The sequence below is a fragment of the Ipomoea nil genome, unplaced genomic scaffold (genome assembly GCF_001879475.1).
Source record: "Ipomoea nil cultivar Tokyo-kokei standard unplaced genomic scaffold, Asagao_1.1 scaffold2480, whole genome shotgun sequence".
Classification (NCBI taxonomy): domain Eukaryota; kingdom Viridiplantae; phylum Streptophyta; class Magnoliopsida; order Solanales; family Convolvulaceae; genus Ipomoea; species Ipomoea nil.
Window position 1 is genome coordinate 6174959 of NW_017618908.1, and position 17123 is coordinate 6192081.

At 33.5% G+C, this 17123-nt stretch overlaps 2 protein-coding genes across 2 annotated transcripts; both read right to left on the reverse strand.

Moving 5' to 3' along the window:
• Nucleotides 1-139: 139 nt before the first annotated feature.
• On the reverse strand, nucleotides 140-5958 carry LOC109153045 (alpha N-terminal protein methyltransferase 1). The gene is made up of 8 exons (XM_019300781.1): nucleotides 5604-5958; nucleotides 5332-5497; nucleotides 5091-5149; nucleotides 3942-4061; nucleotides 3024-3125; nucleotides 2199-2253; nucleotides 966-1063; nucleotides 140-561 (listed from the first exon to the last, which is right to left on the reverse strand). Exons 1-8 carry the CDS (start codon nucleotides 5727-5729, stop codon nucleotides 433-435), a joined length of 855 nt encoding a protein of 284 aa, XP_019156326.1. The 5' UTR covers nucleotides 5730-5958; the 3' UTR covers nucleotides 140-432.
• A 1504-nt stretch (nucleotides 5959-7462) lies between these two features.
• On the reverse strand, nucleotides 7463-14097 carry LOC109153043 (small RNA 2'-O-methyltransferase). The gene is made up of 10 exons (XM_019300779.1): nucleotides 13881-14097; nucleotides 12796-13082; nucleotides 12205-12294; nucleotides 11258-11715; nucleotides 10637-10879; nucleotides 9539-10446; nucleotides 8823-8974; nucleotides 8627-8743; nucleotides 8288-8425; nucleotides 7463-8046 (listed from the first exon to the last, which is right to left on the reverse strand). The coding sequence occupies exons 2-10, from the start codon at nucleotides 13066-13068 to the stop codon at nucleotides 7633-7635; spliced, it is 2793 nt and encodes a 930-aa protein (XP_019156324.1). The 5' UTR covers nucleotides 13069-13082; nucleotides 13881-14097; the 3' UTR covers nucleotides 7463-7632.
• Between the last annotated feature and the right edge of the window lie 3026 nt (nucleotides 14098-17123).

Here is a 17123-nt window from a genome sequence, read left to right on the forward strand (position 1 = left end):
TTTTAGTGGTCTAATTGAACTTTTTTTTTTATTGAGTGACCTAATTATACTTTCAAGTTACGTTCATCGGTTAATTTGGACCTTATTCATATTTTGTTCGTAAATCACAACTTGAATGTTCATCAAATAATAATCATTCACACAACTTGAATGTTCAGCAAATAATAATCATTCACACAACTTGAATGTTCATCAAATTCATAGAATAATACTAATAATTCACACTACCATCAAGGGTCAATCTCATATTTAAAACAAGCCATGCTTCTAATCTCCAACCCAAAAGAAATGTTATTATCAGTAAAAGTTTTTAGTTTGTAGCAGACTTCCCAATTAGTAACTCCCTTATATTAGAGAGATGGGCAAAGAGTAGGTTGAAACCACTCAAAATTGCGTCCAGACAAAAAAAAAAAAGAGCCAAGATCATATTCTTCATTGGATGATGGCAGGTCTATTAGACAGCCGCTTAGATTTAGATTTACCGGTGGGTCGTCTTGGCATCTCAGTTGTCAATGCATACATCTTTACAGCGAATAATTCATCAGGGAACCCCTTCTGATCCTGAAATAGAGTGGGTTCATGTCAGATTAGTAAACTCCATGAAAACCTTACCCGTTTTGCAGTGAAGGAAAAATCCTTAAAACAAATGAAAAGAGCTATACAAGCAAACTCAGGAATCAGTTTTGGCAGACCATTATTATCAAAATATTTTCCGTGCAAAACTCAAAACATATCACAAGACCAATTTATTCTTTGATAGCCACGCTAGAATTCTGCCTAAATGCTCATTCAAATAGAATATTGTCGTAGAGTTTTAACAAGCATATACTATATTGACTTAACAGGGCAGTGTAGAGAACAATGTCAGCATATCAAACTAATTTCAAGCTTTTTGTGTTTTTTTTGAAAAATAAAAAAAAATAAAAATTGATGCAATGTGAATGTCATAAACGATCTGAGCATACCTTCATTGTGTAAATGTATAGTCCACATTGATTGAAGAGCTCCTTGAAATATTGATCTGATCTGGTAATGCTCTTATCTTCTTTGTCCAATACAAATCCTTGAGGTGTGAAACCCAGTTAGTATAACGTAGTAAATTTACAATTTTCTTCACTAGATCAATAGTTTTTTTAAAAAAAATTTCAGAGAATTAAAGTTTCGGCTTCAAGATGTAATTAATTGCATCCAAGAAGACATAATGCTTAGTACAGGGAAAAAAAAAAAGAAGGCAAAATGTCCAAAGCCACTTTCACATTAGTGCACTCCACATGAACAACAAAGTCGAAGACACAAAATACCGAAGTCCTGATTATGATGAAATCATACTCGTCCTTAAATATTATTAGTTATCTGAAAAGAGAATGTCATAACTATTTTCCTCGAAGCTGCATAGACTTTGGAAGGTGTACCTTATGGAATAGAATTTGGAGAATTGGAGAACAATTGGAAAATGGGGTAAGCCATAATTCTTCAACACATATATATCTTTGGGTTGTTCATTAAGAAAGAAGAAAATCTGCATTGGCTCCTCAACATGGGCTAGTATTTCATTTTGAAGCATTCAATTTTTAGTCAAATGACGCAGCTTTATATATATATTTCTTAAGAATTTTGAGATTTCTACTCTTGAGAGACTAAATTTATTTAGTGTTTAACATCTATTTTATTTTCAGGAATTGAATTCAAGTATCAAAACTTAAGCTAAAATTTCGCTCAACTAGACCCAAAAACAGTGCAAGTAACAGTTTCTTGATAGAATCCAACTCTTAAAAATACTACTTTTCTGAAACCGTAACTCTTGAATATAGATGACTAGTTTCCAGCAGTAACCCTACCTCTGTGTTAGTAAAGAACCTAAAAGCCCAAAAGTCCAATTTGGGCTAAACATAATGAACCTTAAAGGCTTCTGTTTTAATCAATTAAAATATAAAAAAAGGGGGAAATCCTTATTCTTTTCGTCTAAGCACTACTTTATTAACAACCATATGAGCTGAAACAGAGATGAAATGAGATTTTCAGCTAATGGGCTAAGCATATTGAACCAGATCATATCAACAGTCAATGAAGCTCACCATCATACCATGAATACATTACCCGAAATATAGATATTCTCAGAAAACAAAAACTTGTACATGACTTTCTAACTAGTTACATAACACAAAGGACAAAGAAAGCAAAGGGTTTAAAGATGCTACCTGTTCTAGCAATGTTTTCCTTCAGAACAAAAAAACCACCAGGTTTAAGGCCAATCTGGAAAAAACATCAGTAAGTAGATATTTTATTGGTAAAACAATGAAAACAAGTAATATATCTATTTCTATTTTCTGTGGAAAAGTAAAAGAAAATACAAATATATAAACATGTTGGTCTTATTTAATATATTTACGTCTCAACCCCTAGTGACCCTTTAAGATGACAAAATTTTATTGACAGTCACATTACATAGAAAATAGAATATGGCTGAAACAAAAATAAAATAAAAATAATAAAACCACTAAGTAGATTCTTCAAATTAAGACTTGGTGGACAGGAATATACCAAAATTGGATCAAATATAGAGCTTCCTTTTACATCCAGGTGTTAGGAAATGCAACTCTATGCCATAGAGGCATAGGCCATTTTCTATTGCTTCTTATCCTTGAGGAACGTACAATTTTTTTTCCCATGACAAAATTGTCTTAAATAGTTAAATCAAGATTATAAATGACATTAAGTTTCCTCTTACCCAACATTTACCAGCATGACTGTCTCTCACTTCCCACCTCACCCCAAGGATGTGTGAACCATTTTCTCCCCTTCCCCTATGCCATCAATCCGCCTCAACTAACCAAACAACTTCACAGCGGCCAGTCCCACAAAAAATTGCATTTAAAACAATTTAAACAAATAGAAGAAAATGGATTTTGGAATTCATATTCCCTTAGAAAACTGCATATAATATTTCCATTGTGTTTTTGTCATAAACAACATAAAGTTTCATAAGAACCAGCTATATTAGATGCATGTCCTAGATCTCATACCTTTGCTCTCTTGAAGAATGAGATGAAGTCATCATCAGCAAGGTGGCCAATACACCACTGCACCCATATCACATCATATCTTCCTGCATCTGGAGTGAAGTCCTAAATGAAGCCAAAACAAAAGAAACAAATTGAGTAACAGATCACGAAACAATAGCAAGAAAAATCATAATGTCCTTTCAAATTCAAGTATACAAGAACAAAATGTTCAGTTCATAGTTCAACAAACATGATAAATGTTGGCTTTGTCAGTTTAACCTAGGAACAGATTTTTTAAAAAAAAAAATACCAAACAAGTGTAACCTGGAAAAACTCATTTGAGTAAAGCAGCACTCCTCCAGGTGACCCCATACCAAACAAGTTTAGATTTTGGGCTTTGATGTTTGTAATTATTTCCTATTTTTTGGGGGCACATAACTACTTCTGCCCAATCAAAATTAATTTGATTATTTGATCTTTCTAAAAATCATGACATACTGCATAACTAAGCAACCAAAAGTTACAAAGGGGTATCAAAATACCTACATCCAGAGCATTGTACAATTCTTCAAGAGAAATTCTTTAAGCACATAGTACTCTATTTTTGCTTTAAGTGTTGTGCCTGGCTCTGGATATAGAAAACTAGAGATATTCCTATGGTCTGATCATTACCTGAAATTAAATATGACCTATTCGATCAGACAATTAATTTCCTAAAAAATATATGTATATGTACGTGTGTCTGCTTCCATGCAATTTTACTTGTAGTAAAGTATCAGGATCAGTATATTTTATATAGAATGGATCAATGGAGGTAAGGATTACATTTTCTGTAGTTTCAACACAATCATCCATTGATGAAATATGACAATGATGGAGGTAAGGATTAAATTTGTCTAGTAGCAGTTTAAGACAATAAGCACAACCTTAGCACACTACCTGAAGTGGAACACAATAAAAGTTGGCAGCTCTGTGCATCTCAGGCACTGTTAAATCTTCAGGAGCCAAGTTCACACGAGCAGCCTCCAGAAAATGTGGTACAGGTTCAAGAAGGTCAACCTGGATTTATTTTTGCAAATAAAATTCAATTAATCATAATCTGCAGGAGTTTGCTTGCAAACATGCAAAACAGACTTGTGGCTTAGCATGCATCAGTATCATTTGTAAACAATTGCCTCTCAAAAGTTAAACTTGATGAGCTGGTGATAAAAGCATTATTAAAAAGAATAAAAATAAAATTAGGCCACTTCATTCAGGCATTTGTGATTTAACCAATTACAATATTCACTCTAAAGGACCAATATCCCTATGCTCACACTACACCCCGGAGCCTAATGTTTATACAGGAGTAGTCTTTCCAAGTTAGTGTTTCAGGACTGAGGGACTGCAAGACTGCTATAATTCAATTCTCATTGAAACATTTGGTTTGTCATTGTTGTAAAAGATTGATTTTGTTTTTTCTTTGTTTCCTACCAATTTTCTTCTTTAGTTTCTACACCTAATACTGCCCCTCCCATTTCACCCCCTGTATCATTCTTCTACCCTAATGTTGAAACTATTAGACAGATTTAAATATTAAAAATTGCTCCAATCAACAACCTTGTGAAAATTTTATGAGGCCATTTATGGAAAAACCATTTCTATTTATATTAGAAGAAAAGGAATAAAAGACTTATGTCCATCCTCTCACTCTCCACACCCCTTCAAAATGAATTTGTGGATTATGCATTCCAAGGGTACATTTGTCCCATAGGAATTTAAGAAAAAGAAAGATAAAAGATGTAATAACTTAAGAGAGACATGCAAGACTGTGAGTTTGATGTGCCAAAGAAGAGTAAGTCCCTTTCAACTAATGTTTTCTCCAGTGAAATTAATGGATAATTAGAAAGAAAGAAAGAAAAGCAAAAAAAAAAAAACACTGAGAATAAGTTCAAATTGGATATTGGCTTGATATGAGCAGGTGGCTTGTTGAACATTTTCTAATGAACTAAAAGGCTTTGTTAGCCATTTCAGACATGCTTTGATCTCCATCAGTTGATCAAAGTCATGTTACCATGAAGGAACAAGCAACAAACTTCAAATGTTTACCTCATTAAAATGCCTTAAAAGTAGATTCTTGGTGACCCTTCCAATTCCAGAGCCACAATCTGCAGAATTGCAAAGAAAGTCAATTTACTCAAACCTATTGACCCTTAACTCAGTATTGTTTGAACAAGACACACAATTTCTCCTCATTAACCATACACAAAATTTGACAAACCTATACTGAAGTGGCATAAATGCATAAAAAGTAAAAACAGACAGCAAAAGCCAAAGACCAGTAAACTACCAAGTGCTACAAGGTGCCGAGATGTCCTTCCAGCAGTAGGGGCGTCCCTCTGAGCCGGAAACCTCTCAGCCAAAATGCTAGTGAGAAATGCATCGCTTGCAGCTATATCGGCATCATTCACATGGCCATAACCGCCCAGCACTCCGTCAACGGTTGCGTCCACCTTCTGCTAATAGCCAATAATCATAATTATTTAGGTTACAAACCAAAACACTAAGACATATGTATATATATATATACGATATAGTGAGAGAGAGATGAGAGATTATTGCCTCCCAATAACGAATGGCGGTGCCGTACCACTGAGATTTGCTGCCTTCCTCTCCCACCTCTTCTCTCCACATCTCCTCTGCATTTCTGAACTCACGCCCGTCCGAGTCAAGCCCGTTGGAATCCATGTAGCAGTGATTTCTGTTCTTATTGTTATTATAATTAGTCGTTCTCGCTCTTTTTCTGCTTCCTAGAAGACAATAAGAGTTGCCGGCGCCGTGAAAGTCGCTGTGGCTTTCCGGGAATAAATGCGGCGGAGCAAATGCAACTCCGCAGGCCGCAGCAGGTAGCAGTAGTGGTCGCCGGCGGCCGTAGGGGTTGGGCACTTGGGCAGTGGGTTGGAATAACTTAGTGGAATGCATTTATTTATTTTGATTTTGCTTTTATTTCTTTACATCATATTATATATTCCCACCATTTTTATTTTATTTGTGATTTGTGACATTTGTCTATCTTTTTAGTATTGGTATATCTCAAAATAAAAATGGAGGGTATGGCAAATTGGCAATGAGGTTTTTAGTATTAGATGTTTATAAGAAAGCATTTGATAAATTTATTGTTTCATGTAACTTGTAAAATAATTATTTTATTTATCAAATTATTCTTAAATTATTTTTAGTTTTGAATATAAATTTTAAAATAAGTTTATTTTTTTATAGTCATGTGACATGGTCGATTGATCGGATAGTCCCAATGTTAATTAGAGCAGGAAGGGGAGATTCAAGGATTAATTGGTTCTAGTAATAATTGAAGTTTAGGAACAATGTTTTTTTTACCTAAACTGAGTTGAAAAATGAAGTTGGGGCTAGAACGCAAAGACCAAAAAGATATGTGCAGAATATACATTATTTGATAATATACAAAATAATATATTTTCAATACTTAAATAATGTATTTTATTTACACAAATAATGTATTTTTTTTTATTTATGGTCCACGTAATTGTGTGGACCATAATGATATCTCCCTCTAACACTTGTAATCTCAATCCTAAATTTGCATATTTAAACTAGTGATCTCTATAGACTAGCTATATTAGAAATTGAGATGGTGCCATGGCAATGAAGAAGAGTGGTTATAGAGAGAAGATAACAATGGTGATTATGGAAAAAGTGGAGGGAGGTTGAAGGAGGATGGTGACAATGGCCAAAAGTCTCAAGTTCAACATATCAAACATCACACAACTATTGAGATAGGAATTGTCAGTGTCCTACATATATTCCTTAGAGCATCTCTATTAGTGCATTTTGTACAATTTTTTAGAATAACATAACTCCTTAGAGCATCTCTATTAGTGTATTTTGTACAATTTTTTAGAATAACATAACTGATGTGAAAAGGAAGGGAAGAGAGAGAAAATTTGAGCCTCCTACAAGGATGAGTTTTTTGTGAGTCCCGCAACACAGAAAAAAAGAGAAAATGAACGCACATTATTGCGTGTTTCGCGCACAATGGCGCCCAACCGGGTGCATCATTTCCCTTGCGTCAAAACTCTATTTTTCCTTTTTTTTTTTCCTTCTTCTCTTTCCCTCCTCTCTCTCCTACTTGGCACCTCAAAAACCACCCCAAAAATCTCACTATTGAGGATGCCCTTATCAACTATGCATTCATCAAGCTTCACACATTGTCCCTAGTTGATAAACGACTACAATGAGGTAAACCAGTTTAAATTGTTCATAGATGACTGACTCAAACCAAGAAAGTCAATAAACCACTCCTATTGAGAGTCAGATTCGAAACATTGTGATTACAAAACCAATAAACCTGACCAACTTAGCTATGATTACCCCTAACTTCACACATTTTTTGTGTAACCATAAATTTTCATCAACCAGTCAACTAGGACCATACCGTGTTTGTGGCAGGTAGAAAAAGTTCATACATTAGAACTTAGAGCCACCAAAATGTAACTGTTTTACAATGGGGGGTAGGGTAAGAGGGGGGCCTAGAGAGCAATTTTACCATACATATGGTTAGACTAAAAATGTAGCAAAAGAAGACATTGCAAGCCCAAAGATTCTAGAGTGCAGATCATGAATTACTACTCCTATTCCATTCCCATACAACTTCATAGTTTTCAGCAGCATCTGTTATCGAAAATTCCCCGTCTTTCTTTCTAAAAACCGCTATTTGGGAGGCAAACCCTGGTTCTTTATCACCATCCCCACCAACTCCGCTGAACTCAACACTATAGTTATACCTCAGAGCTAGGTCAGTTGCCCAGTGGCGGAATTGCTCTCTTGTCCACTCAAATTTGTGGTCATGGTTGCGGAATTTACATGTTTGATTCTCATCTCGCTCTTCCGGGCTTTGAAGAGTAGATCTTTGGAGAATTGGATTGTATTCATAATTTGGGGTCGAGACAATAAGAATGCGTGGACAAAACGTGCTAAGTACAACATTCCCGAATATACAAGCCTCATCTTCTTCCATGTGTTCAATGACCTATAATACACCAAACGTCGAACTTTCATAAATCTATAATCTATAATTAAAAATAAAGAGACACAAAGATTACTCTACAATTTATATATATATATATATTTTTAAAAGGGCGCCTAGGTGCCGATTAATTGGCGCTGCCCGAGGAACGACTAGCGATTTTTGCAACCTTGCTTGCTATGTAATCTCTAGCAGAAAGAATAACAAAAAGTTGGGAGAACTTTTAAGCTCAAGATCTCATTACCTCCAAGCAGGTTGCAATATCAAATCCACGTAAACGAGAATCGAAATTTGTAATGGAACCATAAAATAGGACAGCAGATTCAACTTTGTTAATCGATGGTTCAGTATCCATACTTGCATTCAGTTTCGTATGGAGTATCTGCATTGTAAATCGCCAAGAGTAAGTGTAATTAAACATGATTAAGTTTAGATATAAAAACTATACAGACAGAAAGTTGTTTCTATTTTTGTTTCCGCACTACATAGTATATACATCAAGCACAACTAACAAGAAAAGCATGGATTTAGAATAAAAGAATTTAAGAAGTAGAGCCACTATAAAGTAGATCTAAATGCTGACCTTTGCTGCACGGGCAAGACCTTTATGTGAAAGATCGACACCAGCAATCGTCTCCAAAGAACTTGGATAGTCTAATAGAGAATCCAATAAACTTCCAGAGCCACAACCCAAATCAACCTGGGATTTCAACCAAATTTTAAACTCTAATTTAAAATTTAAGAGATTTTAATCAATTAATCACATTGAAAAACTTTACCAAAGACGCAGCACACGATTGTCTAATGTGTTGCAATGCATATTCAACACGTTGTTTTGATAGAGGAGGTTTAAATAAAGCCTGCTCCATTCTGTCCTCCAAGGGTACTGTCACCCGCAGCAAAGTTATTGCACACTCCAGAAAGCACGTTCCTGTCCAAGAAAGAGGAAAACGCTAGGAACGAATTTTATTTTATTTTTCTTTGGTCAAGCCATGAGGTGTCCTGAGCAAGCCCTAACTATAGGAGTCACCTTTAAGCCAGTATCATACTCATACTAATCCCTATTCGCACCAGGCTGGCCCAATTAAGGAGCAAAGTGCAAACCAGATTGGTTTTTTCATACGAGAGGGGGTTCGAACTCCTGACCTCTCTTAAGGGATGAGATTGCACGGCCGCTCACACCAACCAAGCTGGTTGTTAGGAACGGAATTTGCAACATAAGTTATAGCTTAGGGACGAGAAGTGAGCTCGACCTATTAGAAAGAAGAAAAAAAAAACCAAAAAAAAAAAAAAACAAAACAAAACAAAACAAAACAAAAAATAAAAATAAAAAATTGCAACGTCAGTTATAGCTTAGGGTCGATAAGTGAGCACGACCAACAAGTAGGGATGAATCCTACAATTATTACCCTATAACTTAGGGACGAAAAGTGCAATTTTCCCGACCAAAACATATCCTAACAAAGAAGATAGTGAAATTGAATTGTTAATGTACCTGTTGACAATAATGTAACAATAGTTTCAGAATCACGAGCTGCTGCTAGAATGAACTCATCGGGAGGCAACTCCATATTAATCCATGCAGACTGACCAACAGACATCTGTGTAACAGCTGCCTCTAGAAGAGGCAAAACAGCGCCACAGCCAATCTCAAACTCAAACTCCTCACTACTCTCAATATATTCCTTTGTGCATTCCCCTTCGGCAACCAAAGATATGGTATAACTTATACAAACTAAAGAACCAGTAGACGGAGTAACTCCAGAGTCGTGACCGCCTATCTTCACGGAAGATACCTTATCTACCAGCTTGTGATTCTGTTGATTCATGTAATCATAGGCCAAGAAACTGTGGGACTGTGTTCCGATGCTCTGAAACTGGTAATGCACAGACAGGCATGAAGCAAACTCCTTAAGAAAGTGCTGGGGATAAATAAGGATATCAAGTTCCTTGGAAGCAAAGGTAACAGTTTCCTCGGACAAATCTAGTATAACAAAAAATATATTCAACCATGAAAGGACTTTCAAAGCAGCAGTCTCTATTGCGTCAGCCTCTTTCTTATAAGACTCTTTTGGTGAGCACTGTATAATCAAATCCTGACACTTGGATAAAATCTTGACTACACACTTATATTCTACAATAGGTACCATTGGTTGATCATTTCCATTTGTTTTATCTCCACCTGAATCAGGTGATCCCTGCAAAGCTGGTTGTGATTCGAAGGGATTACATAGAAAGATAGGTTCAGATAGTCGATGCTGGCGGCAGAATACAATAAGGATTTCTTTTGGAAAGGAACCTTTCCAATTGCTCCGTGTTGTGAATACTGCAGGCAGTTCTGCCGCAAGTATTGCCTCCCTTGATAACTTGTAAATTCCCCTAGGTATCTTAGAGGCAAGCAACCTAGGAAAGAATAGAGAATAAAAGAAGATTCAGCAAATCCATAAGTTAATAATTTATGATAAAGCCATGCAGAAGTGCCATTCTGCAGTGTGGTAGTCCACATGCTTCTGAAATATCTCAGATATGCAAATAAAGATTGACTTCGTCAGAATTAGGCTGACATAAACCGAAAGGAAGCCAACTTGAGTACCTATAGTATGTACGTAAGGACACAACTTCATGAAAAAGATCAATAGACCGCCATGTGTACCCGAGAGATGCCAAAATTGCATCACCACATATATCTTGACCACATAAGTAGCTTGCCCTGACATTAAATTCTCCTTCAAGTTGACCAGTTTGATTGGTATGACACTGAGATGATTGGCTAAGTGTTTTAGCATTGGGAATACAGTAATATAGTCTTATCTCTGAGGAAGCTCTGCCAAGAGTCCTGCAAGGAAAAAGTACTTTAGTAAAATAACAAATATCATCGAGTGCATGAAAGAAAATTATGTTTGAAACTTGCAAAGATCATCATGTCATGGCCAAACAAGTAGCCTTTTTACTTTTTCTTAATAGATACCATCATATTTCACAATTTTCACATTGTATAATCATTTTAAAAAATATTAAGGTATATAGTAAAATAACAAATATCATCGAGTGCATGAAAGAAAATTATGTTTGCAACTTACAAAGATCATCATGTCATGGCCAAACGAGTAGCCTTTTTACTTTTTCTTAATAGATACCATCATAACAAGAAATAAAGAGTCAGATGTCCATCAGTCCATGGCAAAGGCTAACAGGAAAGTGATAGAGAGCTCACCTAGAAATCAGAACCTTAGAAGCATCCCTTAAACCTAGTTCACATGCAATAACATCCAGGTAATAGCCATTGCCAGAGGCATTAAGGATCATAGGTTCTACAGTCTTCTTAACGGAAGATGGAATTCGTATCACCTCAATTGGAATGCTTTCACCCATGCCAGATTCAGACTTTAATAAGGGTTCCATAGTCTCAGGAGGGTATGCATTCAACTTCTTCAGTGAAAGATGGTCTTCAGAGAAGAGCACAGAACCACCTAATTTTTCAGCTGCCCTATGAATAAGTTCCATCACCAACAAAATATTTGACTCAACCTCAGGTTTTATGTATTTGCATAAGCTACAAATCTTTGCATCACAGACAGCAATTGCAGATACTGGAACAAAACCATTAAGGTGACCTTCTCTCTGTAATGCAGCTCTTAAATGACCACTAACTGGATGCACTGAAGAAAGGAACTTCAACAAATGGAAAGAGGAGGGGTAGCAAATGTCAGTCTCTTTTTTATTAGCTTGACAATATGTGATAACAAAAATTGCACTGAATTTATCAACCATTATTAACAGTTGTTGTTGTTTGTTTGTTTTTTATTTTTATCCAACAAGTTTGCCACCAGGTATGTGAGGGGTGTCACTAACAGGTAAGATTAATGTATATTACAATAGGGGTGCATTTGGTTCAAGTTATGTGTTCAATTATCTCTCATTTCCTAAGGGAATGTTATATGCCCTCATTTGGTTCCCGGAATTTGAGATTCCCAGAAATGGTTTCGTAGTTCTTTTTTGTCACGTTCCAAAGAATCCCATTCCTCCCAAATTCTTAGATAAAGCAAGATTTCCAAAAAATGTGAAATTGGGACTCTCATAACCTAAACCAAATGCACCCTAACATTTATTTGCTCTTCCCAACATCCAACATTTCATGGTGACTTATAGTAAACCACATACCTCATCTGAGAACAAATATGATAGGCGACCGACTAATTGACCCCATGCTTCCTCTGGAGTAGGATTATCTTTATTTGGATGAATGCCAAGCTGCAGCACATGAAATATCTATGAGCAACAAAGGTCCCTGACACTGATAGAATGCATCAAGAAATGCACAGCAAAGAAACAAATTAATCCAAGAAAGTAACATTTCCTTAGATTTTATCCAAGATGTTATTTGGAAGAGACTTTAACTGGAACTTAGTTCCAGCACACAGGTTCAATATCCTCACCTCACGAAATTACAATCTTGAATGATTTGAATGTTACTGAGTCTGAATTTTACTTTATCTAGATTGGTTTTGAATTCTTTCAAGTCCATGGAGTAAAAAATAGTCCAATGTAACTACGATGGAGAGTACAGAAATCTGGAAGAACTGCAAATGCATTAAACTTCCATTGCACATTTAGGAGTTACTGAGACCAAACCTAGAAAGTGTTTACATTTTTTACGCATGAATAATATTGCTCACAAACAACGTAAAAATTGTTTCCCTTTCTTCAAACATCTGACCAGTAGATGAAGTAAAGCAAAACAAAATCTATAACCTTTTCTATGGCCTTCTCGGCAGCAGATTGCTCAGCATCCTTTTTTCTTTTACAGATGTCAGAGACAATAGAGAATTCCGGAAGTGTCAGAGTGCAGCGGTAGAGACAAGGACCCTTCTGTGAGATGCATAAACCAGGACATCCATTTTGAGTGCAATCTTGGATTTCCTCAACTGTGTACACAGCTGTACTACCAAATTTCTGGTGTATTATAGACTTGGGTGTAGGAGGAGGCTTTTTCGAAGCAATAACAGAAGACTTTCCGGCTTCCATTGTTTCGAACACACCTAATTTAACACAATTTCCACTGATCAATTACTAATCGTTCTCTCTGAATATTGCCTTCTTGTGTCAAAAAGGAAGACAAATTCAATCAGTTGTAGCATTCCAAGAAAAAATCAAACATATTCATACAATTTACATGTATAAGCCCAGTAAGCTAAATAGTATATAAACTCCCTTCAAGTAAAATTCAAGGAAACCACCCTCTATAAAGACTTAATAAACTAATAAAGCTAAAAAAAATCAAATTTCTTTCAAAAATAAAACATTAAATAGTATATAAACTCCCTTCAAGTAAAATTCAAGGAAACCACCCTTTATAAAGACTTAATAAACTAATAAAGCTAAAAAAAATCAAATTTCATTCAAAAATAAAACATTAAATAGTATATAAACTCCCTTCAAGTAAAATTCAAGGAAACCACCCTCTATAAAGATTTAATAATAAACTAATAAAGCTAAAAAAATCAAATTTCTTTCAAAAATAAAACATTACATAGTTACATTGAACAAACAATCAAGAAACATGTACTGCATAAAACATTCTGTAATATCCAAAACACAACCTACAACAGAAATAAATATACAGATGCCTTACTATATTGGCAGTGATATACACTAACATGATCAACCCATAACCCATTCATCCATTCCAGTACTATAAGCTAATACACAACACAAAATACTCAAAAAGTAAAATGCGGAGTGGAAAGATCATACTTATATCGACTATTCGAATATAAATTACGTATTTTTACACTAAAAAGAAAAATTTTGTGAAGAAAAGTAGGAGAAGACAGCACCTTTATATTGGCAATGGCTCAAGAGGGAGATACCCTTAGTATAGAGAGAAATGGGGTTGACCTTTCGCCGTGAACATAGGCCATGGTTTTTGAGCTTTTATTCTCCGAGAAGAAGAGTAGTCAGGAAGGAATGCACATTGTGTCAGTACTGCAGAAGAATTTTGGTTGACGGTCCGACCCGAATAATGAACCCGTATAATAGGAACCTACCCGGCCGCACACTGTACACTACTTTCTACTTTCTACTTTATAGTAAAGCCTTTGTGGAACGTGGAATATTACATGTAATTATTAAGAGTATCCCTAAATAGTGTGGATTTTTTCCAGATATTTTCACCGCATATAAAAAATAAAGGAAAGAGAGAGAAATGAAAATAAAAAAGGTGGTCAAACGACCGTCAATCTATACTATATATAAAAACAAAATTTTAAAATTTTAATTTTTCGTCCAATTCCTAAAAAATCTCTCTTCCTAATAAAATATATTGATTTCTACTTTCCCATTCGTACAATAATTCTGGGTAAAAATTCTATTCTAAAATTATAAAATAGTGTAATACAATTCTCTTTGCACATCTAATCTATACTATATATAAAAACAAAATCCTCAAATTTTAACTTTCCGCCCAATTCCTAAAAAATCACTCTTCCCAATAAAATATATTGATTTCTACTTTCCCATTCGTACAATAATTCTGGGTAAAAATTCTATTCTAAAATTATAAAATAGTGTAATACAATTCTCTTTGCACATCTAATCTATACTATATATAAAAACAAAATCCTGAAATTTTAACTTCTCGCCCAAATCCTAAAAAATCTCTCTTCCCAATAAAATATATTGATTTCTACTTTCCCATTCGTACAGTAATTTTGGGTAAAAATTCTATTCTAAAATTATAAAATAGTGTAATACATTTCTCTTTGCACATCTAATCTATACTATATATAAAAACAAAATCCTGAAATTTTAACTTCTCGCCCAAATCCTAAAAAATCTCTCTTCCCAATAAAATATATTGATTTCTACTTTCCCATTCGTACAGTAATTTTGGGTAAAAATTCTATTCTAAAATTATAAAATAGTGTAATACATTTCTCTTTGCACATCTAATCTATACTATATATATAAAAAAATCCTGAAATTTTAACTTCTCGCCCAATTCCTAAAAAATCTATCTTCCTAATAAAATATATTGATTTCTACTTTCTCATTCGTACAAAAATTCTGGGTTAAAATTCTATTCTAATATTATTAAATCATGTAATACAATTCCTATTGTAATCTATACTATATATCTATATCTATATCTATATATATATAAAAGTAAAATCCTCCTAACAAATTCCCCCCCCCCCCCCCCCCCCCCCCCCCCAAAACTTTTGTAGTAAAACTTATTTGGTAAGTAAATGTCAAATGGAAATTAAATAAAATCTATTAATTGGTAATATTATATATGGTATTATATTCTATAATATAATATAATTGATAATATAATTGTTCAAGTATAATAAAAATATTATTGTTCAAGTATAAAATAATGATTCAAAAAAAAAAGTATAAAATAAAATTAAAATAATAATAACAACAACAACAACAATAATAATAACAATAATATTATAATAATAATAATAATAATAATAATAATATTAATATTAATATTAATATAATAATAGTAATAATAATAATAATAATAATCCAAACAACACTATATACAAAATAATATTAAAATTAAAATTAAAAAAAAAAAAAAAAAAAAAAAAAAAAAGACAAAGGTTGCTCCCCTTAGTAAATGATGTGGGATCATTTTGATCCCACATTGAAAATGTTTGGAAAGAGGAGCTCTAGATCTCCTCTATATAAGAGGAGCAATGCTCCTCTTACAACCATACAATTGCTTGCCCATCAATGTGAGCAAGTATTGAGAAGTCCAAAGGTTTTTTATAGTACTACTATTGACCCGACAAATTATGTTGTGGAACTGTGTCCACCTTGCAAGGTAGACATGGTCCAAAAATAGTTCATAATTATGAATATAATAATCAATATATAGTTCAAAAATTATGAACATATAGTTCTATAATTATGAACATAGTGTTGTGAACATAATTATGAACACATAGTTATCTAATTATTAATATAGAGATTCAATAATTGTGAATATGAAGTTCAAAAATTATGAATATATATCTTTATAATTATGAACATATAATTCAATAACTATGAACATAGAGTTCTGTAATTATGAATATAGAGTTCAATAATTATGAAAATGAAGTTCAAAAATTTTGAATATATAACTTTATAATAATGAACTTATAGATCAGTATTTATGAACATAGAACCGTGTCCGCCTTGCAAGGTGGACACGGTTCCACAACCTATTAAAATCCAACGTGTCAAATGGCTCTTATTTAAAAAAAAAAAAAAAAAAAAAAACTTATCTTAATGGATTCTTAATTTTTTTTGTAATTTATTAGGGGGTTTGGGAAAGATTAACCAAAAATGTATATATGTGTTGTTTTAGTTTTTAGCAGTTTCGAACAAATTGTTAAGTTATTAAATAATATTTTTGGTGTTTTGATAAAATATAAAATGTTAAACAGACGAATTTCTTAAAATTCTGACGAATTTGCCAAATAATCAAATAACAATAACAACAACAACAACAACAATAATAATAATCCAAACAAAACTATATACAAAATAAAATTAAAATTAAAAATAAAAATAAATAAAGAAAAAAAAAAACAAAGGGGAGTCACGGGCTCCCTTTGTAAATGATTTTGAGATCATTTTTATCCCACATTGAAAATGTTTGAAAAGAGAGAGCTCCTCTTATAAGAGGAGCAATGATCCCCTTACAAACATAATTTCTTGTCCATCAATGTGGGCAAGTATTGAGATGTCAAAATGTTCTTATTTAAGAAGCCTCAACTCTGTCTTCTTATTTTAGTTTGTATTCATTTATTATTAATGGGGGTTGTGAATGATTAACACAAAATGTATGTGTTGTATTAGTTTTTAGCCATTTGGAGCAAATTACTGAGTTACTATATAATTTTTTTTGGAGTTTTGATTAAAGTTAAAATGTTAAAATGACGAATTTGTCAAAATTTTGGCGAATTTATCAATAATCAAATAAATAAATAAATAATAATAATAATAATAATAATAATAATAATAATAATAATAATAATAATAGTAATCCAAAAAAATGATATACAAAATAAAGTTAAAAC